General features: G+C 58.0%; 1 protein-coding gene across 2 annotated transcripts; it reads left to right on the forward strand.

Annotated features, from left to right (window-relative positions):
* Positions 1-26,068, forward strand: NAPA (NSF attachment protein alpha). 2 transcript variants are annotated; one of them, XM_060130017.1, is made up of 11 exons: positions 6-247; positions 10,934-11,013; positions 14,005-14,121; positions 19,464-19,510; positions 20,971-21,048; positions 21,243-21,298; positions 21,386-21,470; positions 22,311-22,415; positions 23,590-23,658; positions 24,096-24,146; positions 25,310-26,068. In XM_060130017.1, exons 1-11 carry the CDS (start codon positions 150-152, stop codon positions 25,409-25,411), a joined length of 888 nt encoding a protein of 295 aa, XP_059986000.1. In that variant the 5' UTR covers positions 6-149; the 3' UTR covers positions 25,412-26,068. The 2 variants fall into 2 exon arrangements, with proteins under 2 accessions (XP_059985999.1, XP_059986000.1); XM_060130016.1 differs by lacking the exon at positions 21,243-21,298 and having other exon boundaries at positions 1-247; positions 20,864-21,048.
* The last annotated feature ends 1,028 nt before the right edge of the window (positions 26,069-27,096 follow it).

Genomic DNA, 27,096 nt, shown 5'->3' on the forward strand with positions numbered 1-27,096 from the left:
CACGTGGTTCTGGGCCGCGTTGAGGCGCGCGCCGGTGCGACGTCAACGCAGACCACTAAGCTGTCCTGACCTGTGTACCGCCGCCCGGCCGCAGCTGAGTCCTCCGAGGGCCCGGGTCGGGCGGTTTGTTGAGTACCTTTGCGGCCGCCATGGACAACTCCGGGAAGGAAGCGGAGGCGATGGCGCTGCTGGCCGAGGCGGAGCGCAAAGTGAAGAACTCACAGTCCTTCTTCTCGGGCCTCTTTGGGTAAGAACCGCGCCGAGGGGTCCGGCCGGGACCTAGACTGAGAGGACAGAGGAGTCATAGACTGGGGCGGCGATAGAGACGAAGGGCTCGAACCTAGAGGACGGGGTGGGGGCGGCTTGCGGGGTTACGTGACATGGTCTAAGGCAGCAGAGGTGACACCGGCCGAGGGCCAGGGTGCCCGGGTTGTGGCATTGGCAGAATAGTTTGAGGAGAGTCTGTCCCAGATGGTAGAAGGGCCCTGGGCTGAGGACACCCAGGCCGAGGCGACACCATCTGGAGGCAGGAAGGGGACCCAGGTTGAAGATGGGCCAAGGGGCTGGTGGAGAACCTGGGCCGAGGGAGTATGGTCTCAGGCCTTGAAGGGGACCTGGCCTGCCGGGACTGAGGGAACCTGGGAGGGCAACCAGGTCAAGAAGCCTTTTGGAGCTCTAGGAGAACCTATTTGAAGGATCCCAGACGGGCGTCTTGGGTCCCTGGAACTGAGGACCCCTGCCCGAGGGCTTCACCTTTCCAAGGCCTGGGGCGGTGGATTTGTGTGAACGCAGGCTCAGGGCGCAGGGCTAAGGTGATCCTGGGATGATGAGCCCAGGTCTGAGATGTGTGAGGTGTCTGGGATGGGTATGGTCTTGGTCACGGCTGAGTAGTGTAAGGGGACCTGACACCCTGAGATCTGAGCAGAGGAATCCCTGGGGTGATGGAGTTACGGCTTCTGAAGAAGCCTGGACTGGGAGGCTGGAGACTAAGGTGGGGTGAGGCTTGATTTAGGAACTGGAGGGTTAAAAGGGAGAGATGAGGGAGATGAGTAAACCAAAAGGGGCCGAAGGCCTGCTGTGTGATCCTTGAGTAAGGATTGGGTGGGCATTGTGAGTAGGATGAGAGTGGCGTGCCCAGGATATCGCTGAAGGGGTCTGGGAGACAGAACCAACACCTGCAGTGCGGCAGACATTTCACATAAAGTTCATGTTGGCTCGTAAAAGTTGTTTGGCTGGCCATCCTTTGAGGCATTTTAGTGGCTTAGGAGTGTCAACAGCCATTTCCTGAAGCTGTTTAATTTCCCTGTTACAGGGGAGCTTAGTGAAATCTATCTCAGGTTTGTTCCTAGTATAGAATAAGAATGCAAGTAAAGTGCTTAGAATTGCGCCTGGGACGTGGTTATCACTCTGAGAGTGCTAGCTACCATTAGTGTTACTTCCAGGAAGGAAACAGGTGTGGAGCCTGTACGGGGCTGGTGGGGATCAAGGTAGGGGTCTGATGGGAGAAGTGGGGATGGGGGGGTCAGAGCAGGGAGAAACGGTGTGATGAGAGAGGAGATGAAAGAGGTTGGGAACGGAACTCCGGGCCATGGAGACTTAATAGGGTGAGGGGAGGGGGCTTGAGGCCCCGGGTGGAGGGAGAAGAAGGCCGCGGAGGACTGAGGAGGGTTGTGTTGCTCATCGGCCTGGGAGGAGAGCTGCAGTAGGCCGGGTGAGTTTGTAGTGAGTTAGGAAGAACTGTGAGGAGGGGGCCTCATGGAGCCTGGCAGCAGAGACAGGCAGAGGTTGGGGAGGGCTGTGAGGCTGGGAGAGTCATCCAGAAGGCTGGGGAAGGGGCTTGCGGGGAGGACCAGGGATTGGGAGAGATGGTGTTAGGAGGTTGGTAAGAAATGAAGTGGGGGAGGGTTCTTTCCAGGAAAGGAGATGGGAGCCGCTCGTTGTTATTTGAGGGTGGATTATGTTTAGTGAAAGAACTTGAGTAACCTGGCTGAGAATTGCCTGGTGTGGAGAAACATCCGGGGCTGATGGCCTGTATTGATAAAGTGAGAAATGTTTTATTTTGGAGGCTAAGAGTGGGGAGAGGGTATGTGTGTTTCTGCTTCCTTCACAAGGGGAGAAATAAAAGTGCAGTGTTCTGGGGTGGGGCTAAGAGCTCAGTTTTCGGTAATGGTTTTCCTGGGTGGCTTTTGGTGTCTGGTCCCTTTGGACTGGGGGTTAGTGTACTGTTGGGCCGTGCTTGGAGGGAGCAGCTGAGTGAGACCCTGAAACACCTGCCACCTGGTTGGGAAGGCAAGATGAACGCTTGCTAAAACACTAGTAAAGCAAAATTGTCAAATGTGACTAAGGGCTAGATTCTGTCGTTTGTGGGAGGTTCCTGACCTGAGAGGAAGCTGCATGAGCTGAAGGAAGGTTCTGGTGAGGTGTGAGCTGGGCCCCAAGGAACCCTAGGTCATGCTAAGGGAGTGGGGGCTGGGGAAGGTGTTCTAGGCAGAGGGAATTGTGTGAACAGAGGTCTAGTGTGAGGGGAGGTTCTGCCCGAAATGATGGGGAACCAAGATCTAAAGGGAACAGGGATGGCTCCCCAGAGGAGAGACCTCCATCTGGGAGGATGAACAGGAGTTCCAGGGGTACCCTCTGGCGGGGGAGCACTGCTTCAGGCAGAGGATACAGTTTGAGCAAGGCCCAGATGAAGGTTTAATGCAGGGGCTTCCGTGTTAGCCCATAAACGTAGAATGGGCAGAAGGGGGTGAGACTGAACAAGAACCAGGCCCAGTCCTGGAGGGTCTTCTGACAAAGGGCTTGGATTTGAGGAGGTGTTGGAGAGTATTGAGGATTTTAATGGGGGCCTGTCTTAGCCTGTTCAGGCTGCTGTAACAAAATACCATAGGCTCGGTGGCTGATAACCAACAGAAATTTATTTCTCATGGTTCTGGAGGCTGAGAAGTTCAAGATTATGGTGCTGACAGATTTGGTGTCTGATGAAGACCTGCTTCCTCATAGACAGCTATTGTTTCACTGTGTTCTCACATTGTGGAAAGGGCGGTGGGAGGGGTGAACTAGTTCTCTGGGGTCTCTTTAATAAGGGCACTAATCCCAATCATGAGGGCTCCACCCTCATGACCTAATCTCCTCACAAAGGCCCCATCTCCTCATACCATCACCTTGGAGGTTAAGGTTTCAACACATGAATTTTGGTGGGGGACCCAAGCATTCAATCCATAGTAGGGCCAGTGCTGGAGGGTTCCCATTTGCCTTGTAGAAAGGACTGCAGCAGCTGGTGTTGGGGAGAGTGAAGACGGTGACAGTAATAATAGCTGATAACGTTTATTAAGTGCTCACTCTGAGTCTGAGTCCGGCCTGGGCCAGGCGCTTTACCTGTGTCCTCACATGTAGTCCTCACGATATCCCCGTGGAGGTGGACAAATGGGGGCTTAGAGATATTGGTATATTTGCCCAGTCCTCTGGTGAGTGGGAGATCGTGTTCACACACTGTCCTGTCTGATCCCAAAGCCCTCTTGCTGCCACACAAAGTTTGTCCTTGATGCTCGGGCCCATTTCAGGGCACTCCGTTTAGGGAGGATGTTGGCTAACTAGGCGTCTTAGGGAGCTTTCCTTCCTCTGATTCCCCCATCTTCCCCACCCACGTGACAGTTTTCTCCAAACATCTGAAAGAAAGAGCAGGTGTATTCATCCCAGACCCTTCAGCTCCAAGAGCGGTTGCCATGGTGCAAGGCTAGCGCACAGGACAGGGATGCAGACAGAGACCGAGACCCTCCTGACCAAAGCCTGTCTGCCGGAGGGGCCAGCCCGAGAGGACTTGCCTCATGGGCGGGAACCACTCCTGACACCTTCCCTCTGGAACCGGGGTTGCTGGGGTTCAGCGTTTCACAACCCGCTGTGGCTTCCGAGGACTGGAGCGGGGAGTGTCAGGGCTCAGCTTGTCCCTCTTGCTCCTCCTTCCCCTTTCAGGAACCTCAGCGATGACAGCAGCCCAAACTGAGAGGTCTCTGCTCATGTCAAAAGGGCCAAGGAGGGTTGCTCCCGCCTGGGATCGGGGGCAGCCCCGTCACCTGAGCTGTTAAGGCCTTCTTTGCTCTTCGTTGTTTCTGGGCTGCCAGACACTAGGGGGCTTTGGTGCACCAGCAGCCTGGGAGGGAGGCTGTACCAGCCAGCTCACAGATCCGAGCTGCTTCTGTACCTTCCCTCCCCTCCTCAGCTCCCCAGCCAGGGCTCAGGAGATGGGAGAGCAGCCCAGACTTCTGCTGTGGAAGCAGAAAGGTGGCGATTTCCCAAAGACGATGCAGTTGTGGAAAAGGAGAGGGGAGATGCAAGATGCGCTTTTTCTTCCTTCCTGCTGCCTGTCTCCCGAGGGATCCAGACTTCTCGCTGTACCCCTTCGGGATTGCGCAGATTCCAAACAGTGGTTCTGTTCCTGGTGCTTTTTGTCGTCCCTGACATCTCCCCGTGACCCCTTCCCCCAAATCCAAAATAAAAACTTCTTTCCACTCAGATACCAGTGTGTTTAGCTAAGTTTCTTCTTTGAACTGAAGATCATAGTAATACCTACTTCGTAGGATTGTCCTAAGGAGAGAATGAGGTTATGCATGTGAAGCGCTGCGAGCATGGTGCCTGACCCTGGTGAGTGCTTATTAAGTGCTTACTATTATCAACAGTATTAGTATTGGGTATTGTGATTGGAAGTTGAGCCCGAGGCGCTGGAGAACTAGAGATAACGGGGTGCTTTCTGTGCACAGACAGCAGCCTGCAGATCAAATGTTGACACAGTTCCTGCTTGAACCGCTCTTGGGCACCAGCAACCCCTGGGAGCCCTGGAGGCTGGCTTTCCTGAGGCAGAGATTGCGGCCAAGGTCCTCTGGGTAGGTGTCCCCCATCCAGGACCCCCCTGGGCCCTTGGCTGAGGAGTGCCGGCTTCCAGACCACCCTCCACCTGCAGAGCACGCAGGACCCCGGGGTGCCGGTGAGCTGGGCACCGAGGTGACTCGCTGTCCCCTGCCAGCTGCCAAGATCCACAACTTCAAACGCAGCCTCTCTTGCCTGGGCTCAGAGTGGAGGCTTTCCTGAGGGGACACAAGGCTTCCAGGGGAGCCGGCTGTCATTTCCCTGCAGTCTGAGGGTTCTGCCTCTCTTGATGGATGGGACCCTGCTGTCTGCTCACACAGAGGTTTCGACACTCCTGTTTGGAGTGGGGCTACTGAGAGGCAAGGGTCTTTCCAAAACATCTTTTAAGAATAGGAACCATTGGGCGCTCTGGCTGGGATGAAGGAATCCTGTTGGGTTGCAGAGGGCATCCGTATAAAAACCATGGGAAGGCCTGCTGGGCCGTGTGGGAGGCGTGGCCGCTGCCTTTGAGCTCACGGGCAGGAGGGCGATGGCCCGGGAACCAGCCCCATCAGTGTGGTGTTCAGTGGGTAGGGTAGGTGGGAGGCCCCCGGCTCTGTGGAAGCCAGGGGAGGGGCGCCGCTTAGCTAATCTGGAGGTAAGGCGATGAAGCCCACACTGCGATGCGAAAGGAGAACATTTCCAGAAGCTGCTCTCTCCGCCAGCCTGAAGCGAGTGATGCTCTCGTTGGCTGAGCACCTGCCGTGTGGCAGGCGCTCTCCTGGCTGCTGCCTGCGGGGGCAGGGGGTGTTCCTTGTGCCTCCAGCAGGCCTGCCGGCTGTGGTGTCTTAGCCCCGCTTACAGCTGAGGAAGCAGAGGCCGGGGCACCACGAGCCAGCACCGGAGCCCAGGCCTGCCTGACTGTGGTCCTCGATTTTTCCACCCACCCTGAGCGACTCTAGAATTCCCATTGCCGGGCGGCCGGCAGCCCTTGGGGTGTATTTCTCCTCCTTCATATAATAGCAGCTGTTTGAGCGCCTGCTCCGGGCCTCACTGTGCTGTGTGCCAGGTACTGCGCCTTCTCATCCTCACGAGGCGCCTCCCAGGTCAGGCTCATTGTCTCTGTGTTACAGATAAAGAAACCAAGGCTCAGGGATCACTAGCCCAAGGCCACACAGCTAGCAAAGTGCCCAAGGCTGACCTCAGCCCAGGTCTCTCGGCCCCCAAGTGCATTCTCTCTCTCCCCATTGCCCGTCCAGGCATTTCACAGCTGGGCAGTTAGTGTGTAATACTGGATTCTTCCGTCGTTCCTGGGGCCCTACGGGAGCTCAATGCACCGCAGAGCCAGAGGGGCAGCAAGGGGCTTAGCGCTCATGGGCGATGGAGGAGGAGAGGCCAAGAGATGCCCAGAGACCCCGCGGCTCTGGCTTAGCCAGCCCCGGTGCAGTCGGCAGGGGGGCGAGGCTGGGGGGGCCGCTGCTCCCGGTGCCAGGGGCCTGTTTTCTGATGTACCTTCAGCCTGCCACTCCGTGAGGTGGGCTAGGGCTCAGCGGGGGGCTGGCTTAATGACTCCCTCGGGGCCTCGAGGCTGCTCAGGCTGGCTCCCGCTGAGAGCAGCATTTCCTCCTCAGATGAGGGAAACCTGAGCAGCGCTGGCTGTTTCATCGACCAGAGAGGCTGGAGCAGGCAGGGAGCTTGTGCGCCCCCTCCTTTTCCAGAAGACTCTCGGACACAGGGAAGGAAGCTTCCTGGATCACAGGGTGAGCAAGAGGCAGGGCAGGTTCCCCGGCCCTGCCGCTTCCTGGCAGCATCGGCTTGGGCCAGCCCCTTCACCACTGTGAGCCCCAGCTTCCTCCTCTGTAAGCCAGGGTCATACCTAGAGGGTGACTGTGAGGTTCTCTGTGCTGCTTCAGGTGGCACCTGGCAGGCCACCGTAATGAGTCGTGAGGATGCACAGCAAAGGAGGGGAGGTCAGGGCCGGACCGGCCCTTGGGTCCATTCTTCCCGGGGACCTTCAGGCTGAGGAGGGGGCTGAGGGCAGGTGTCTATGGCGCCGCAGAAGGACAGGGGTTTAGGGAGTGTCGGGGACCTAACATGGGAGTTACTCCACCTGCCTTGCCTTCTGAGGCCCTCAGGAGACTGCAGGTTGGGTGGGTGGCTTGTTTCTGGGAGCCGGGAAGTGCCCAGGGGATGGAGAAAGGAAGGAGGGAGGCTGAGACTCTGCCCTGCGGACCCCCTGGCCCGGGTCCCGCCAGGCTATCTGTGCATGCCTGGCACCACCCCCTTCCCTCCATATGGCAGCCACTGGAGGATGGTAGCTGTGCCTGGGAGACCTGAGACTGCTTCCTCCGCCTTGCGGAGGGGAGAAAGCAAAGCTGAGTGGGGTAATTATAGACAGCCCTGCACCAGCCTGGCCCAAACCAGTTCCCTCTATTCCCAGTGTGGCTCAGAGCTGTGTGATGGGAAGGACGGAGCAGAGGCAGTTTGGGGGGATCGGTGGGGGGAGGGACAGTCAGCTCTCACAGGCACAGCCACCTGGGCTCTTGAGAAGATGCAGGGCCAGCTAGCCCCTCTGGCCCTTGTGCAGGGGTCCAAGGGAGGCCTGGTTTCTTTCCCTCAGCGAGTTTGTGGGTTTTGTCGGGGAGGCCACTCTTAGATGAGTGACCTGAAGTGACCTGACCAAGGAGAGAAATCCTGTAGTAAACAATGCAGGTGTATCACATGCAGAGACAGCTTGGAAAAGCAGAGGAGCTGGGCTCTTCTTCCTTCTGCCCGTTCTTGCCTTGCAGAACGCTCCTTATTATAGGGCCTAAACCCTTGTCCTTGCTTCCAGCATGGGGTCCCCCGTCCACCTCTCCAGCCTCAATGCCTGCCACTCCCTGGACCATAGCCATCCTGGTCCCCTTCTCTTCCTTGAACTGGCCGAGTTTGTTTCTGTCTCAGGGCCTTTGCACGTGCTGTGACTGCTGCCTAGAATGTGCTTCCCGCTTCACATGGATGGCTCTTTCGTCATCTCTGGGGACTAAGCTTAAATCTCACATAGTCACAGCAGCTTGCCCTGACCTGCCCATTCAGAGAAGCCCCTCGTCCCCCGGTCCCTCTGCAGTTGTCTTGCTGATGTCCTGTTCAGTGAGGGTCAGGCCCTTCTCCTTTGTTTGCTACTGTTACCTGCAGTGCTTGGCACGTAATAAATGCTCAGATATTTGCTCCCCAGTTGAATAAATGGCTATGTGAATGGTTTCTCCTTCAGGATTCGCCAGGGACCTGAGCCATATTACTTTCCCCTTTGATGACTCCACTTCCATCTCTAAAGCAAGAGGCTAGAGCTCCAGAGATTCTCCTGTCATCGCCTGGTCATGGGAGTGGCCAGGACCCAAGCTTTGAGGGGAAGGAGAAGGCAGGCCTGGAGGCCTGAGCAGATGTTAATCCCTCTGGCTTTTCCACCCACAGTTAGAATCAGTGAGCCAGCACGGGGTTGGCCCAGCTTAGTCTGGGATCATAGAATTTCAGCCCAGCAGCTGACAGGCCTTGTGTTCTGAGTCTGCCCCGTCGCACTGAGCTGCGACAAGCCAGCTGAGGCTGACTCTGCTCATTGTTATCACCGGGCTTTGGGCCTCTCTGTGGTGGGACGGGCCATTTCTGCTCCTCCGGGAACCTGAGCTTTTTCAGAGAATGTCTGGGTCTGGAGAGGATTTAATTGCACCCACAAGGAAGGGAAGGATGCGCTAGGGGATCCATGGGGTGGGCAGATCTGTGGTTTGGCCTGTGAGTGCACCTGACTCCTTTCAGAGAACCTTCCAGAGAAGATCCCCCAGGGGGTTTTGTAGCCTGGCCCCCAGGGACCCTTCTGAAATCTCTTCTGCCCAAAACTTGTGAAAGTTCCTCACCTCTCCAGGGCCAGGAGTGGGTTCACTCCAAACAGGGGCCCCAGGCCCAAGGCGTCTTGTGCAGCTGTGGTGGGAAGATGGGGGAACCCAGCAGGGTGGAGTGTGGGAGGTGTGTGTCACCACATCCCTCAGGGCTGCTTTCTGGGGACAGCAGAGGGTGGGTGCAGTGTCAGCACAGCCCCAGAAGGCAGAGGGGAGACTTCATCTAAAGCAGCTTACCTGGTGCGATTTGGATTCAGGAAGCCAGGATTCCAGTCCCAGCCACTCTGCCAGCCCGCCCTGGGGGTATTGCCTTCCGATGTTACCTGACATGGGACAAGTCACTGGTGGCTGCTTCCCAAGAGGTCAGTGTAGGTCAGCTTTTTCCCTCCCAGATTCGCCTGATCATCTGAATCATCTGAGGCCATTGTTACAAATCTTGATTGCAGGCCCCACCCAGACCTGCTGAGTGAGATCTCCAGGGAGGGTGACTCTGGGGCTCTGGTTTGATTATTATAACAAACATCTGATGTGCCTCCAAAGCGTGGGCACGCTGGCCCTGCCTCACCAGCAGTGCAGAAGGCAGGGGTGCTCCCCATACTGCGTCCAGAATTATGTCGGAGGCCCTCACCCTCTGTGGCTGGTGTCGGCAAGGTTCCAGGGCCGGTTGACACAGCGCTGAGGGCTAGGACAGTGAAGATGATTTATTTGTGTGGCTTTATTTTTTGTGGGGGGGGGTGGCCGGTGGGCAGCCTCACAGCTTGTGGGATCTTAGTTCCCCAACCTGGGTTGAACCTGGGCCCCAGCAGTGAAAGCGCCGAGTCCTAACCACTGGACCACCAGGGAATTCCCATTATTTTGCCATTTTAAATAATCTTGTGCTGAACATCCTTGTAGCTTCTCTGCTTAGTTTCTTTGTTTTTTCTTTCTTTTTTTTTTTTTTTTAGTTTATTTATATATTTTTATTTTTGGCCGCGTTGGGTCTTCGTTGCTGCGCGTGGGCTTCTCTTTGTTGCAGAGCACAGGCTCTAGGTGTGCAGGCTCAGTAGTTGTGGCACACGGGCTTAGTTGCTTCGCGGCATGTGGGATCTTCCCGGACCAGGGCTCGAACCTGTGTCCCCTGCATTGGCAGGCGGATTCTTAACCACTGTGCCACCAGGGAAGTCCCTCTGCTTAGTTTCTTAGGATAAATTGCTAGGAATGTAATTCATTGCTGGATCACAGAACCCAGCGTAAATGCTAATATTTAAAATATATACATATCTTTTTTCTCAAATAGGAAATATGCAGACGATTTTAAAATCCAGACAGTCCTAGCGAGGGATATGAGTCTGTCTCCCACACCTGGCACCCAGTCCTACAGACCCCACCTTAGAGAAAAATACTCTATTTTTTGTGTGTGTATTTTTCCAGAAATCTTCTATGTTTACATGTATGTTTCTGTTCTCACCCTCTTTTTCTGTTTTGTTTTAACACAAATGGGAACTTTCAGTGTACATATTTAAAAACAGTATTTCTTTATATGTCTGTATCATTATATACCTGCCTAGTCGTGAATTGGCAGCAACACGCTTTTAGGGTTGAGATGTCTTCATTGGACAGCTGCAGTGTGCAAGGGACAGGGTTAGGGCATTGAGGAAAGGACAAGGTGTCCAAGGATGGACTCTTCCCCCAGAATGCTTTGCAGTCTCGTGGGGAAAAGGGATTTGCAGAGAGCCTGGGATCCAGTGGTCAGCACCGAGCATCTGAGCAGAAAGTGGAGGAGACTGTCAGAGGCAGGGCTCCTGGGGGTGGTTGGGAAGGGCCCCCCCCCCACAATGAGGGTCCAGCCCAGACCTGCCCAGCGAGGGCCTAGCCAGCCTTTGCATGGGGGCTGGGGGCCACCAGCTCCATCTCCCTTGAGCCCGGGCAGAGGCCTGAGCCGTAGCTGGACTTGGGAAGCTGGCTTCACGGGGACATGCTGGGGCTGGGGCCACCATCCAGCGGGCGATGTAAGGACACATCTCCACTGTCGCTGGGGCAGAAGGCTTGCTTTTTCCTTTTTTGGGGGGGCCTCACTGTGCAGCATGTGGGATCTTAGTTCCCTGACCAGGGATCGAACCAGTACCCTCTGTATTGGAAGCTCAGTCTTAGTGAACCGCCAGACCCCCAGGGAAGCCCTGGCTTGCTTTCTCTTTGATACCAGATCAGATCTTTCTCTTACCTGTTTTTCCTTTCCCTTTTCCCAGAGGCTCATCCAAAATAGAGGAAGCATGTGAAATCTACGCCAGAGCAGCAAACATGTTCAAGATGGCCAAAAACTGGAGTGGTATGTGATCCCTGCTAGAGCGCCTCCATGGCTCTTTCTCCTCTTTCCCCTCAGCTTCCAGTCCCAGAGGCCTGGCTGAGGCCTCAGCCTTGCAGCTCCCCCACCAATGCCATCTCCAGCTTTACAAACCCACTGGCCTGCCATCTGGTCATTCCGAGCCCACTGGGTTATTTTACAACTTGGGTCACAGGGCCCTGGAATGAGAACTTAGAGGATAAGGATAAATAGATTATTGAATTCAGATAGACCCATGTAGATTATGAGCTCTTTGAGGGGTTTCTCCTTAAATTCAGAATTTCAGGTTTCCAACAAGGACCTACTATATAGCACAGGGAACTGTATTCAATATCTTGTAATAACCTATAATGGAAAAGAATCGGAAAAAAGAATATATAGATATGTAAAATTGAATCACTGTGCTGTACACCTGAAACTAACACAATATTGTAAATCACCTATACTTCTACTAAAAAAAAAGAAAGAAAGAATCTCAGGTTTCCGTGGAAGCAGTTCCCTAATACTTCCATCAGAGTCTGAATTCTGGGCTGGGGATGATTCAAGTGGTTCCAATAATAACATTAATCATGGCTCCATTTATTGAGCGCTCCCCTAAGCACCAAGCTTGCATTATTTAACTGAATCATCACAGCAACACCATGAGCGTCAGTACCATTAACATCCCCATTTCACAGATTTGGAAACTGAGGCTTGGCCCAGCCCTTTGCCCAACACGCCACGGCTAGTGAGTGACTGAAGCAGAATTCAGAAACCAGAACTCTGACTCTGGAGCTGGAGGGCTTAACCTGCCCCATGTGGCTTCCTGACCTTTGGAGCCAGAGTGACTTGGATCTGTGTCACAGCTCATGCTGGCCACGTGACCCCAGAGAGGTTACCTGGCCTCTCCAAAACTGTTTCCTCCTTAGCACGGCAACAGGGAAAGGAACGGTCCTGACCCTGCGGGGCTGTCATGTGGGTTCATGGAGCTCAGTCGTCCCCACGCAGAGCAGTCAGCCCAGCACAGTGGCAGCTGCGAGCTCCATCTCCCGCTCCTATTAGCAGCACCCCTCCCTCTAGAGTGGGAGGGGAAGCCCTTATAGGACTCCAGTCGACAGACTGGCAGACTTCAGGAGCACTTACAAGGTCCCCAGCCATCTGTGTGCTCTCACTCCAGTTGGGGCAAGACACACACACACACAGTATCATAGTATACTGGAAGGGCCTCTTCCCGGAAAAGGGCATCCCAGGTCACGTGCCTCCTGAGACTCTCACAGGCTGTGTTGGTGGGCGGAGTGGCCCTTCTGACTTGGCCAGGAGGGGTATGGTCAGACCCTGGCAAGGCTGGAGCTTGGGCGGCGTCCGCCAAGGAGAGGTGGGTGGGTAGGGAGGGGCCCTTTTTTTAATCTTTTGGCCGCACAGTGCGGTATGCGGGATCTCAGTTCCCAGACCAGGGATTGAACCTGTGCCCCCTGCAGTGGAAGCTCAGAGTCTTAACCACTGGACCGCCAGGAAAGTCCAGGGAGGAGCTCCTGGAGGTCCAAGGGGCCAAAGATCTGTTTGGGAGCTACCTGCAGGCCTGGAAGAGAGGTTCAAAAAGCCAGCGCTCGAGCCCTTTGGGGGCTGACTTCATAACATGGCTTCAGACATCAGCAAGATTGGATCAAGAATATCAAGCAAAGACTGTTGAAACCCAGGGAGGAACTTTCCGACTACAAAGGAAACGAAACCTGGGATGGGGCTGTGAAGGCGGGGTGTGGAGGCACAGGGCAGAATGGACTGTCGTTTTCTGAGAATATTTTTGGTGTCCTGAAAATTAGAAGAGCTTTTTCCTAAGCTTTCATAGCATGTATTATGCCTAGAGCCAGATCCTATGTGTATTTTTATATGCTCCTAAGGTAACAATACCATTAGAGAAAGAATATTTCTTTTTCAATCGCATAGATGGTGCTTCTCTCCTAAAATTTGTCACCTCCCTCCTTCCCCCAAATATTCAAACAAAACTCTTAGGCCTTTTTTTTTTTTTAACTTTTCCCCCAATGATACTACTTCTCTGGAAATTCTGCACTCAAGTTTGGAGCCCTTAAAAACAAGAAAGAAATCATGCATAGTGAAAACCTGGGTGGCTTTGTCTAGCCTCCTGCTCTATAGGTACAGGATGGGGGCCAGGCCCTCTTGTCCTCTTCCAGCTCAGGAATTCTGTGATTCAGACTCAGCTGGAGGAGGACGAAGGGCAGGGGCCTCAGGACTGAGCTGGCATTGGCCATTGGAGCTCCCAGTTAGCACAGCCCCTACCCTTTGAGGAGAAGGGGTCCCACTGTCTCCCACAAGTCAGATAGGTTAGGAGCCGGAGACGTGGGAACAGGATGGCTTGGGGCGCCTGGAAGGTGGCAGTTCGCAGCTGAGTACAGGACAGCCTGGGCTTCAGGTGTGGTCTCCGCCTCCCTGCACCCATGGGCATTGGTCCCCATGCTCTCAAGTTCGTAGCATCTCCGTCCTGTTTCCCTTTCTGGACGTGAAGCCCCTGGGGGAGTGGACATTGTGAGGCCTCCTTGCCGCTCAACCTGCCGCGACTCTGGACGAGGGACCGGCATGTGGACAGAGGCAGGGGAGCCGGGGAGTTAGATTGAAAGGGCTGGGGGCCGTGCGGGGAGAAGTCAGTCTTGGAAGGGGAGAGGCAGTGGGGGGTCTGGGGTAGCTGTATCCTGATTGCCACTCTCTTCCCCAGCACCCCCGAGCAGCCCCATCCCACGGTTCAGCCGGCACTCTGCCGGGGATGCTGTTTCCAGGCTCCCCTGGGCCGGGGGTGCGGGCAGCAGCTCTGGGGTCAGGAGGCCCGAGGTCTAGGTCTGCACCTCGGCTCACCCCGGCCAGGCTCTTCCTCTCTCGGCGACTCTGCCTGCCCTTGGAGAGCTCGACCACCTCCCCGGGCCCTGTCTGAGCAACCTAAAGCGTGGAGCACCCCCCTAAGACGGGGATCCCCCTTTTCTGTTCCAGCTGCCGGAAACGCCTTCTGCCAGGCAGCCCAGCTGCACCTGCAGCTCCAGAGCAAGCACGACGCGGCCACCTGCTTTGTGGACGCCGGCAATGCGTTCAAGAAAGCCGACCCCCAAGGTGAGGGCCTCTGTGGGCTGCTGGAGCTGGCAGCCCAGAGCGCCAGCTGAGCCCCAACCCAGAGGAGGCCTCAGGTTTCCGACCCAAGATAGTAGGCAATAGGCTGGCCCGGAGGCGCTGGCGCTCTAACTTCAGAATTGGCTCCCTTCCGGCTGGCGTTGGCATCGCGCTCCAAGCCTCCGCCTCCCCTTCTGCTCTGTGCCTGCAGCTGATCGCTCCCCTCCCCTCCTGGAGCCTGGGAGCATTTGGGAGTGGGAGTTACATTTCAGACCCACCGCATGCCAGGAGAGAGGAAAGTCTGTTCTGTTGTCAGAATTAACATGCGAGAGGGGGTGGGAGGGGGTTCAGAGACCAGCCAGGTAGGAGTTGCTGCCGAAAAAGGAGCGGAAATTATCCTAACCTGGCTTCCCTACCCCCTGGGGGGTGGGGATGGGGTCAGAGAGAACCGATCCCAGAGATGTAGCTGCAGAGAACAAGTTCCTTAAAATGAGAGCGTGCTGGGGACAGAAGCCCAGTTTGGGACTGACTCACTGTGAGGAAACCGTTTTTGTCCCCCGGGGCTCATTCTGAAGTAGAAGCGCAACCCAGTGGGTACCAGACTTCTGGATTTCGTGGAGCTGGAATTTTATTTATCTTTTTTGTGGTACGCGGGCCTTTCACTGTTGTGGCCTCTCCCGTTGCGGAGCACAGGCTCCGGACGCACAGGCTCAGCGGCCATGGCTCACGGGCCCAGCTGCTCCATGGCATGTGGGATGTTCCCGGACCGGGGCACGAACCCATGTCCCCTGCATCGGCAGGCGGACTCTCAACCACTGTGCCACCAGGGAAGCCCGGAATTTTATTTTATTTTATTTTATTTTATTTTCATTTATTTATTTATTTATTTATTTCCCGCTTGCGTCTCCCCGGAATTTTATTTTTTAATCATGGTGCCAGACATTGGTTGCCAACTTTTAATTTTAACAAGCTCATTTTTTTTTTTTTGCGGTACGCGGGCCTCTCACCGCTGTGGCCTCTCCCGTTGCGGAGCACAGGCTCCGGACGCGCAGGCTCAGCGGCCATGGCTCACGGGCCCAGCCGCTCCACGGCACGTGGGATCTTCCCGGACCGGGGCACGAACCCGTGTCCTCTGCATCGGCAGGTGGACTCTCAACCACTGCACCACCAGGGAAGCCCAACAATCTCATTTTTTTAAATGACCATCTGCTATCACTATTCACTCATAAGAGAATGGGAAATATATGAATATTAATTTTTTTAAAAGAAAGGAGATGCATCACCTTGGGATAAAGGCCTATCCTTCCCAAGAGAGGGCAGTTGTCACCAGTGCCCGGGGGTCTCTCCAAGGATCTGTGAGCACTGGTTCACACACCAGCACTGGGGAATTGGTGGTGGATTCGCTGTCGCCATCGGGACATCTAGTTCCCAGTGGAGGATTTGGCGTCTGTGTGGACCAAGTAGCTGTTCTCTGTTCCCAGACTTGACGGGTGGTTCCTGTGTAGCCGGGTGTCTCACACGTATGAGCTCAGGCTCAGCAAGAACCAAGGGGAGGCCTTGTGACTGGGTGGGCCGCTGTCGCTCCGCACAAAGCTAAGTGCACCTGGCTGGCAGCGCTGGGCCACAGCAGGCCATGTGGTGATGTGATGATGACCCAGGGTGACCTTGGGTTTGTTTTCAGCTCAAATCACCCAGGGAAGTCTGTGCGTCCCCCGCAGAGGGCCCCCACCCCCAGCCTGTCTTCTCTCTGGGAAACTGGTCGACCTGCAGACGCTGCCCTAGCATCTGTGACGTTCAGCTGCTGCTCCAAAGTGACTGGAAGGACTGATGTCTGGGGCGGGAGCTGAGGCCAGGCTTCATGGCATGTGCACAGCACCACTTGCTCTTCGAACAAGCCCCTGTGCTTCCGGGGGACAGGCCCCACCTGGCACCGTGATGTTGCGTCCTTCCCCAGCTTTTGACCTGAGCCTTTTCAGCTAGCAGCAATGCTCTGCAGGGTGTGTGGGGGGTACTAGGGCCCGGGTCTGGGGTGTGGCCCGGTGCCTAGCCTCTGGAAGCGTGGAGAGTGGCTGAGGCGTCGGTGGGAAGGCAGCAGTGGTTAGGTGTGGTGACGTGCCCATCTTGGGGCTCAGAGGCCAACTTGGTTTCTCTAGGGATCAGATCAGCGAGCCTGGTTCTCTGCCCTGGATGCTGAGGTGGGAAGGGGTGGATTTGGTGCTGGCGGTGGCTCTCAGGGAACAGGAGGCGCTGTGGCACAGGGGAGAGCCTAGTGTGGGCAGAGCCGGGAGCGGTGCCGGCTGGGGCTCCAGCTTTTGGTGCTGAGCCGGGAGCGGTGTTGGAGCGGCAGCGTCCCCGCACCACCGCGTCTCGACTGCCCACCCCAGTCAAGGAGGGTGGGGCTCACTGTGGTCTCTGAGGCCCGGGGGAGCCTGCTCCCCTGTGACCTCGGGGAGACACCTAATCTTTTGAGTCTCCATTTCCTGGTCTGGTAAAGCAGAGACCACACGTGAGATAAAGCACAGACGTGCCCAGCACAGCCCCTTGAGTGTGATAAACGTCCAGTAAGGGGCAGCCCTCGGCTCCCGTCAGATGGGAGCCTGGCCTGGACACCCCCTGCCTCCACCCCTCGCTGCTTGCCGTGTGAAGCAGAGCCGGAGGGCCCATGTGGATCACTGCCGCATTTCCCCAAGCAGGTGGCCAGCTCCCCGGGGCCTCGCTGCTTGCCTCACCTGCCTCAGAGGCCTCGCCCTGTGTCAGCACTTCGTACAGGAGTCCTGGAAACGCCCCCCTCCCCACCACCGACAGGCAGCTGAGCCTGTGCCTGGGACTGCCAGGGTGGAAGGAAGCGATTAGGCGCCTGTCACTGCTCTCCCTCTGCGAGTCTGCCCTGAGTGTGGGCCGAGGGTGGCCTGCTGCCTCCTCGGTGGCTGAGGGCAGAGGGGGGAGGTGATGACCACAGCTGTCATTGGTTCTCAGCCACTGCCGGCTGCTATAGGTAGACTCAGGCCGGGGAGCTGGGCCCAGGGGTGCGTGTGTGCGCACACGTGCACCCAGGGCAGGGCAGTGGCCAGACCCCCACTTGCCCTCCCCCATGTGCTCCCCCAACCTCACTGCCAGCCTCACTGGGTACCTGCTGTGTACCAGACATGTGGCGTCCTCCTTCTACCCATTCTACTTCTTCGTGGGGTTCTGCGATTTGCCCCCTTGTACTGAGGAGACCTGTCTCCCTAAGCCAGCGCCTTCCCCTCTCTGGGCCTCAGCCCTCCCTGCCCACCTTCTGGGGCTGGATCACTCCCAGAGCCCCTTTCTGGCTCCCGGTTTCTGCAGGTGGCTGGTCGGGGGCAGGTGTGCCGGGGTGCGCGGGCTGTTCGCCCCCAGGGTCCTGGTGACCGGAGATAAGCTGGTTTAGCCAGTAAGTTAGCAGGTAATCCGCTAGGGCTCTGGCTGGGGTGGCAGCTGGCAGCCTGCCGCTTTCAGAGACAGCTGTCCTGGAGCGAGGGGACTCAACCTTGTGAATCCATGCCGCTGCCTGCGGGTAAGCCTTCTTCCCCTATTGCCACCGCAAGGGCCGTCTTGCTGACAACACTCCAGGCCAGTGCCAGCAGGCCCGGGGCGGCCGCTGCAGGGGAGCCTGTCCTGCCAGGGGAGCTTCCGGCCTCCCCCTCCAGGGCTGCTAACCTCACCCGGCAACCTTTGCCACTCTGCCCGTAGGTGCCTGCTTGTGCGCCCCATCGTTCCAGGAGAGGGAGCCTGTGAGTCGCTTGCAGGGGGGACCTGCTGGCCGCATCCAGCCCCCTGGGTGGAGAACGGAGCAGGGTGGGGTGTGCACAGCTCCCGCACTGCAGCCCTACCCCTGGTTCCTTATCCTCCTTACCACTGGGTTGCCAGCTCGTCAGTTACTTCCAGAAATGCTCTGTCACAAAATCTGTGTGTGTGTTTTAAAGTAACACTGCTTCAGGCTGTATTTGTTTGTGGTGTTCTCTCCCTTTTCTCCTTCTCTGCCCCTTTTTGCTTTCTTTCTCTCTTCCCTGCTGCCTCAGGCTTCCCCCATCAGCCTCAGAACCTTGACCCAGTGGTGTACGCTCTCTGAATATTTTAGGGGTCCCGAGGGGGCTTTCAGAATTGGACCCGACCTACCAATCCTCCCTCCCCCAGAGTAGTGCTCACAGACACCCCCTTTTGGCCTGTAAATTTGGGGAGGGCGCTTGTGGACTCCCTGAAGGGCCAGCCACAGGTATGGGCCTAAGAGCCTCTGTTCACATGTCTCCCTGCGTGACGAAACCATTAGCCCCTTGAGAGCAGACACCGGGCCTGCAGTTTCTTTGCAGCATCTCAGCCCAGTGGGCCCTGCTGACTTTGGAGACCCCAGCGGCAGACCAGGGGGCTTACAAATGCTGGACTGTGGGGTGAATTTTCAACCTTGCCCCAGCTCAGAGCCCACCTGCTGTGGTCTGTCCAGGTTCTCTGTCCATCTCCCTCCATCTCCCCCAACACCCTTTCCTCCTGAGATGCATTAAAATGGTGTTAAAAAAATATCCACCCGAGAGCTCATCTCTATCTGCTAGAAAATGCCACCCACTCATGCTTCCCTCTATCCTCCAAATAACTTGTCAAAAAAAAAAATGCCTTTCCCAAATTTAAAAACTTGCAAAAGGTGGTACAATAAAGGTACCCCAATTCTTCCTCCCAGGTGCCACCCCAGTGTGTGTGTTTTGTCGGTGAAACCTGTGGCTTGAGGAGCCAGCAGGCAGCAGTGCCAGGTGGAGAAGGGTGCAGAGGGCTCTGCTGCAGGCTGGGATGTGGGCAGAATAGTGGAGACCCCAACCGCAGGGGCCTCAGCATCACAGCACCCAGCCGCCTCCTGCCGCAGACGGAGGCCAGGGGATGCAGCTGGTTCAGGGTCCCACCGTGAAAGGGTGGCAGAGCCCAGGTGGGACCTGGCCGTTCCTCCGATGTCAGCCTTTGCCGCCTCTGCCGGCAGCTCATCCTCAAGGGCAGGGCCTTGGCAGGTCTGGCCCAAAACACCCACGGGAGTCTGGCCACCAGCTCGCTATGCCCTGTCCCAGGGGTTGCTGGGAAGGTGGTGGCGTCGTGTTGGCCCGAGGGAGAGGGCAGCTGTATCAACAGGGCTCCCCTGAAAGCATGTGCCCGGCAAGTCACAGCAGAATAAATTAGCCTGACCAGGTTTCCTGCATCTCGGGGATCCCCTCACCTTCCCTCCCTGCTCAGATGCGTAGCCCTGGCCTCTCCCAGTGCAGCCCTGCACCTTCCTCCTCTCCTTGGCCTCTGCTGAAATGACTTCACCTTCTCATTTCTCCTCCCTGCCTTCCTTTTTCTCTCCCCAGAGGCCATTAACTGCTTGATGAGAGCAATTGAGATATACACAGACATGGTAAGGGTCACTGCGTGTCCTGTCCACCCCGTTCCAAGTCCTACCATATTGCCCCAGCCTCCCCTCTCCTCCTCCGGCCCTGAGAGCAGGCGGGAGACTGGCAGGGTGAGGGGTGTCACCGGAGCCGGGCTGGGCTGGCTGGGTCCTCACGCAGCTTCTCACCAGCCTGGCTCCTGGTGGTAGCTCCCAGCACGTCACAGGGGCTGGCGGCCCCTCCCCAGGTCCTGCCTCTGGCCTCCCACAGGCCGTCGTTGTCCTCACTCGTAGACGTCACTGCTGTTGGGGTCCTCGCATATCCGGCGCGTTTCCCTTTACCCAGACACCCGCCGCCAGCGTCCCATTTGATTTGGGGAGGGTAGGCAGGGCCCAGAGTCAGCTCAGCCCCTGCCCTGCCCCAGGGAGCATCCCCATCGACAGATGAGGTCCAGAGAGGCGGCTGCTGGCCTGAGGCCAGGGAGCCAGGACAGTGGACCAAAGCCAGGCCCTGGCTCCTGTCAACTCCACTTTTTGCCCCTTCGCACTCTACCTTTGTCAGATCCCTCCCTTGGGCAGGAGCGTGGGCCCTGCCTCCTGCCGGGTCCAGGGCCGTGCTGTAGTAGTGTCGTTACAGCAGTGGTAGCGGCGGCCATGTATTGAAGCAGATGCTCTGAGCTGGGTGGTTTAGTCTCCCCTACAGCAGCCCCGTGAGGTGGGCACTGTTGTCATCCCGTTTGACAGTCAGGAAAGAGGGTCCCAGACAAGAGACGTGACTCGCTCAGGGCCCCACACCTACCAACAGGAGTCGCTGAGACCCAAAACTAGTCCTGGCTGAGCCCAGGGCCTTGCCCCTTCCTGCTACCCTCAGCAAGGAGGTAGCCATGGACCAGGCTCGTGTGTGAGTGGCGGGCCAGGCATCTGGACCCCCACCGGGTGGAGGCAGGTAGGAGGTGCTCAGCCCCTCTGGGAGCTGGAAGGCATCCTTGGGGAAAGCCCTGGGTGCCTGCAGGGGAAGCTGGAGCAGGGGTTGACCTGTGAGAAGGGCTGTGTGGCCACACGGGACAGGGAGGCCGGGAGGGAGGCTGTCTCTTAGGCAGCGGGGAGCCTGTACCAGGTGACTCTGGGTTGGTCCTTCCGCCTCTCTGGACCATCTGTCACATGCCTCCTTGGGCCAGAGCTTCTGGCAAGTCCCTGTGCAAACGTTACCTCAGTGTTGCTCCATCTGCCTGTGTCCCCTGGAGACTCTGTGGAGGGACATGCCCACTGTCACCCAGTCAGGGCAGCACTCGGACCCAGGCCGCTCATGCTAGAGCCTCCCTTTTAAGCCCCGTGCCCCTCTGTCTCTTGGGACCTTCTTCTGCACACCTCCCCTCCCAGGGGCGGCTGAGGATCCAGCTTCGGGGACCCGGAGGGGTGTGGTTGAGCTGGGACGGGGCACTCAGGACGCCTTTCGTCCTGAGGGCTCCTTCCCACATCTCACCCAGGGCCGGTTCACCATCGCGGCCAAGCACCACATCTCCATTGCTGAGATCTACGAGACGGAGCTGGTGGACATCGAGAAGGTCAGTGGCAGGTGGGGCCAGGCCAGTGGCCGGGGAGGGCTGCCTAGGCCAGTCCTCTGAGACCAGGACAGGAGCACGGGGCACCGGCAGAGCCTGGGTAAAGGGCTCCGGTGAGTCCCGGGCCATATTGTGCCCAAAGGTGATGAAGGCTGCATTGGCCCCTCGCCCTCCCCCCACCGCCCGTGTCTCCCCAGGCCATCGCCCACTATGAGCAGTCTGCAGACTACTACAAAGGCGAGGAGTCCAACAGGTACCCCTCCTGCCCGCCCCAGCCCCTCGGTGAGGGCCCCAGACCCTGCTACCACCCACCTCCCTCCCCTCTCTCTGCCCCATTCAGCTCTGCCAACAAGTGTCTGCTGAAGGTGGCTGGTTACGCGGCGCAGCTGGAGCAGTATCAGAAGGCCATTGACATCTACGAACAGGTGGGGGCAGGCGGGGCGGGCGTGGCGCCCCATCCTGCCTGCCAGTGCCCCTCGTCCTGTCTCTCATCCTCTCCAGTGCCCTGCCCTCCCCCCCCATTCTCTGCACTTCCCTCGGTCATCCCCACGCCCTCACCCTGTGCTCCCCCTGGCTGAACACTCTCTCCACCCACGACCCCATGCGGTGTCACCGCCCTCTTCCTAGACGGGCCCTTCCCACACTCCTCACAGGGCGCTTCCCAGGCGGCCCCAGAGTGAGGCCAACTCTGAAGAACCAGAGTCAGGGAGAGAGTGGGAAGAATTGCGAGGCCCGGGGTAGCCAGGGGCAGCTGAGGAGCCTGCTAGAAGGGGCCCGGGAGGGGGTGTCCCCTGGGTATGCAGGCTCCCCTCTGCTGGGCGGGGAGGGCTGGGGGGGGGGGGCCCGGCCGCCCTGGTGGGCTCAGCCTGGCCAGGAGAAAGGCAGGCAGCTGGCCTCGGAGGAGAGCGGGGCGGGCGCCGCCTCTCATGTTCCCGCAGCCTGCCACCCCTCTGCCCACCGATGTGCCAGCCTCCTGTCGGGCCTGACAGCAGGGCCGCCTCTCCCTCCACCATCGCGGGCGCCTTGGGAAGCCCACGGACACCTGGCCTCAGCCCTGTGGCCACACCCCCACTCCCCATCATGCCATGGTCCTCGGTCGCTCACAGACTGGTTGCTGACTTGCCCAGGGCCGGTCTCTCTTCTCCCTGCCCTCAGGGTCCTGGGTTAACAGGGCCCCACTGGGGAACAAACCCACTTCCCAGCTGGCCCCCAAGTGCCTGGCAGTGACCCTGGCCCTCTGGCTGCCCGCCTCCTCGTGCCTGCAGGTGGGGACCAATGCCATGGACAGCCCACTGCTCAAGTACAGCGCCAAGGACTACTTCTTCAAGGCGGCTCTCTGCCACTTCTGCATCGACATGCTCAACGCCAAGGTGAGCCCAGGCCCGGGGGCCCACCCAGAGCTTACCCCACCCCCCCACACACAGGGTGACTGCCCTTGGAGCCCAGTGTCTGTCACTAGGCCGAGTCACCTCTTTCCCCTTCGGAGGGTAAGCCCCTCACTCACGTCTGGCCCCTGGCATTCGGCCTTTGAGCAGGAAATGCTTGTTTCTATCCCTGATTTCACTCGCTCAGTCCCTGTAGCCTTTGAGTTTCCAACTCCCGACTTGCTCAGTGCCAGGCTTTTTCTTTTGTGGGAGCACTTTTTGAGTCCTTACCGCACCCCATGAGGTTGATACCATGGTCGCCCCATTTTACAGTTGAAGACACTGAGGCTGAAACCAGAGTCCCTTGTTCAAAGCACATGGCTAGTAAACTGCAGCCCCAGGATTCCAGATCTTTCTGACTCCCAGTGTCATGATTTGAACCAGAGCCTAAATGCCAGACCCGCTTGTTCTCAGGGCTTCTTAGCAAGAGAGGGGTCCGGGCTGGGTGAGGGGTTGGAGAATGGCCAGGGAGAGGAGCTGGGTTCTCCTGGCGTCTGGGATTTCTTGGCGTCTCCAGCTGCCCCATCCTCAGCCACATGGTGTGTCTGAGCCCCACCCTTGCTCCCTTTGCCGGCATCTGGCAGGGCAGGTGAGAGCTTGGGCTTTGGGGTCAGGCCAGTTCAGATCCCCAACACGTCCCCTGTGCCCTGAGCAGGTCACTACCATCTCTGGATCTGTTTTCTACTTTCAAAATAGGGTCACCATCGTTTGACCCTCCCCGGGTCCTCGTGAGGGTTAAACGTGAGAAGTGCCCGGCGTCAGGCCTGACGCATAGGATGGGCTGTTATGAGGCAGTACCAGGCAGTTGTTGCCATTGCCCCTACCCTGGGTGGATCGGGTGCCGGAGAGGCACTGAGCACCGGCCTGGGGAACCCTCCTCCCTCCCCCAGGCCCCCGCCGCCCCCCGTCCCCTGCAGCTGTCTCTGCAGCCAGGCTTGCACTGAGCTCAGCTCCGTGAAGCACAGAGCCCAGTGTCACTGGAGGCTGGGGGGTGGCGCAGACAGCTGACTCGGGGCCAGAGCGGCCCCCGATCCCCTCGGCTGCTGGGCCAGCTGCTCCGAGGGCCCTTCTTTATTAACTTGTCCCCTTCGACCTCCCCTCCACCCTCGCCGACACTCAGCTCGCTGTCCAGAAGTATGAGGAGCTATTCCCTGCGTTCTCCGACTCCCGGGAGTGCAAGCTGATGAAAGTGAGTGCCGGGGGCTCAGGCCAGCGCTTTCCTGCGTCTGCGCTTGGAGCGGGGCATGTGGTTGGGAGCCTGGAGGCTTGGCTCTGGTTAGCACGATCACCGAGATTTGTACAGTACTTTTCAAGGGTCTTTTGTTTCCCCCTCGTCTGCCATTTGGGTCACCAGTTTCTGGATGAGACAAGTAAGATTCAGTCAACGACGGAGCTGGGGGCAGAGCTGGGAGGCTGCGGGATCTCACACGCACACGGGCACGCGTGCACACGTGATGTTCTGTGTTAGTGATGCGGAGGGCAGGGCTGGAACACAGCCCCTTCCTTCCTGTCAGCATGGGAGTCCCCCGGACTTTCACTCACCCAGATAGTGTGTGTGTGAATCTCATCCAGGTCAGGCCTCAGGCCAGCCTGGGGCCCTGAGCCCCGCCTGCCATTCTCTTGCAGAAATTGTTAGACGCCCACGAGGAACAGAACGTGGACAGCTACACCGAGGCGGTGAGTGGCTGGCAGGGGTGGCTGCCCTTGTCAGATGTGGTCCCATGAATTTCACACTTTTTTTTTTTTTTTTGCCGTACGCGGGCCTCTCACTGTTGTGGCCTCTCCCGTTGCGGAGCACAGGCTCCAGATGTGCAGGCTCAGTGGCCATGGCTCATGGGCCCAGCCGCTCCGCGGCATGTGGGATCTTCCCGGACCGGGTCACGAACCCGCGTCCCCTGCATTGGCAGGCGGACTCTCAACCACTGCGCCACCAGGGAAGCCCAATTTCACCCGTTTTTATCTCCAGTCCCAGCCCCTGGCCATGAACTCCTTTCTCCAGTCGCTGCAGAATCCTCACAAGTAGCCCCAAGAGGTGCGGGGAGTGTTCTCCCCTTTTTAGAGATGATGGCACTGAGGCCTCTCGGGGCCAGAGCTGGGGTTGGAGCCCATATCTGTCTGCTCCTGAAGGCCAGGGTCTTTGCACCACTCAGAGTCCCCCTGGGTGAGCAGTTAAGGCTGTCTCACATCGGGCACTTCGGGTGGTCCTGGATGTGCAGGGAGGGAGGGAATGAGTCGCATCATTCCCTCTCCCCTCCCCGACAGCAGGAGGGAGGAGGAGCAAAGGGTGCCGGAGAGGCAGCATTGGGAGGGTCCCCCTTTCCGGCAGCTTCCCCGATAGAACCGTCCCATGGAGATGTTTCTCCCTTTCCTTACCCTGTTCTGAGCTTTCTGGAACTCAGTTACATCCAGCTTAGACCCACGTTATGTCTTCCAGACTGTATCTGTCAAGCATGTCTCTCCCTGGGTGCCCATCACCAATCGTAGGCCTCTGAACGATGACAGAGACAAAACTCGTCAGGTCCATCCCGCCGCTTTGTCATGTCTCCAGGCCTCAATTTCCCATCCGTAAAACAAGAAAACTGGACTTTTTTTTTCAGCCATAAAATCTTTCTTCCCCCCAAGGGAAGCCTCACGCCCAGGCCAGTAAAGACACAGAAGGGAGCCGCCCCGGCTTGGGTCGGGGCCCACGCCTCCCCTTGCTCCTCCTCGGGGACTGAGGCTGACAGGGACATGCCTGGAGGCTCTTGGGAACAGAGACCATGGGCTAGGATTGGTGACAGGGCGGGAGCCAGGCGCGGGGTGGGCCGCCCCTCCTGACACCGGTCCCCCGGCGCACACAGGTGAAGGAGTACGACGCCATCTCCCGGCTGGACCAGTGGCTCACCACCATGCTGCTGCGCATCAAGAAGACGATCCAGGGCGACGAGGAGGACCTGCGCTAGGCCCGCCTGGCCCCCTGGCACCCATCTCCCTGCCCCGTCCGCTCTCCCCCAGCCTGACCCTCCAGTGAGGATCGCGAAGAGCCCAGAGAGGTGGGGCCCGAGACGTTGGCTGCGAGACCTTCCCTCCTCCCCGCCAAGGAGTCTCGCAAGCCACGGCGCAGGCTCCGCACTGTTTCGGGGGCCCCTGAGGCTAGGCCCGCTGGCCAGACGGTCATACTCTGTTCCTGCCGCATCCCTTGCCCCCTGCCCCTTTATTTAAGCCCCCGGAGGTACCCTTCTCCCCCCCGACACTCAGAGTCATTGATGCAGACCTATTTGCTGTGGGTGCTGCCAGGGGTCAGGGTCAGCATCTGGCCCCCCATCTCCCAACCAGCTGAGTCGTGAGGTTGGTGTCTGTCTCTCCACCTTTGTCCCCCAGCCGAGCTCTGAGCCCACGTAGCCACCGTGATTTGCTGTCACTGCTGGGGTGGGCTCCTCCCCCAGCCAACACGGGAGCCTCGCAGCCTCCTGCAGCCCTCACCTCTCAGGGTAGTCCCAGGCCCTGGAGCTCCGAGGGTCATCCCCATGCCCACCCCTCCATCTCCACCCTGCGCTTCGAGGTGTTGTTGGTGGGAAGCTGCAGCTGCCTGAGGAAGGAAATAAAAGACAACACTTGTGCATGAGTCTCTTCCTCCTCACCTCTGCTCCCTCCTCACCCTTCAGGGCCTGTGTCCCCGCTCCCTGGCCCTCCCACCTTGGGCTCTGGGTGTGCTTCCTGGGAAAGAAGAGGGCAGGCTTAACCAGGAGGATGGGCTGGGTCAGAGCCTAGAGAAGGGAGGCCCAGGGCTGGTGGGTTTGGAGCCATGGGCTTGGGTTCTTTGAGCTCTGGGCTTTCTGGTCCTTGGTTTCCTCAGCTGGGATGATGGGTGCCAGTGCCCCTCCCCCAGAGCTGGCGGGAGGATGGATGCATCACCGGTGATAAGAAGGGTTGGAGGAGGCCCACCAAGTCTTCCAGCCTCACACCCCACGTCCATATTTCCCTGCAGGGAGGGCTGAAAGCCCCAGTGGCACTGTTCCATCTGTTGAAGGGGGGCAGGGAGCGGCTTTGGCGGGCGGAGTACAAGGAGGACCGAGTGGGTATGGTGAGTGGGAGAGGAAACAGCGGGAGCCCTTTGCCCAGGAAAGGAGGGCAAGAATCAGCCACCTCCTCCACACTCCAGCATGTGGGCCTGCCTGTCAGGTGGACAGTCTGATGTGCCTGTGCTTCCACCCGGCACTGGGCTGGGCAGGGCGCTCCCCACTTTGGAGTAGGGGAACAGCTGGAGGAGGGTCAGTGCCCAGTTGCAGACTCAGTGTCACAGTATGTGGCATGATGTCAGGAAGTGAACAGGGGCTGCAGAGGAGGTGCTGCCTGGGAAACCAGGGCAAGCTCCTCTGAGAGCTGCTCCAGCCTAGAGCCTGGAAGGAATTCAGGAAAGGTTCAGGCTCAGTGTGTGTCAAGAGTGGCCTCTCTATGACACCCTGTCCTGCCCCTCTGTCCCCTTCAGCTTTTCCCACAGCTCTAATCGATTGATAATGGCTGCCTAGAGCTCAGTTAAGACTCCTGAGATCTCAGTTTGATTACCAGTGTCTGCCTTGGCACAGGCTGAAGAGTTAAGTAGTGTGAGAATCTGTTTGTGCCACCCATGACCTAAATAGTGATTCTC

The sequence above is a fragment of the Lagenorhynchus albirostris genome, chromosome 19, assembly GCF_949774975.1.
Source record: "Lagenorhynchus albirostris chromosome 19, mLagAlb1.1, whole genome shotgun sequence".
Taxonomy (NCBI): Eukaryota; Metazoa; Chordata; class Mammalia; order Artiodactyla; family Delphinidae; genus Lagenorhynchus; species Lagenorhynchus albirostris.

Bases quoted from the DNA above. Each gene is read 5' to 3' on its own strand.
- NAPA (XM_060130016.1), top strand. From the start codon at position 150: ATGGACAACTCCGGGAAGGAAGCGGAGGCGATGGCGCTGCTGGCCGAG. The intron at 248-10,933 runs GTAAGAACCGCG...CCCTTTTCCCAG, and splicing joins TTCTTCTCGGGCCTCTTTGG to AGGCTCATCCAAAATAGAGG. The intron at 23,659-24,095 runs GTGAGTGCCGGG...ATTCTCTTGCAG, and splicing joins GGGAGTGCAAGCTGATGAAA to AAATTGTTAGACGCCCACGA.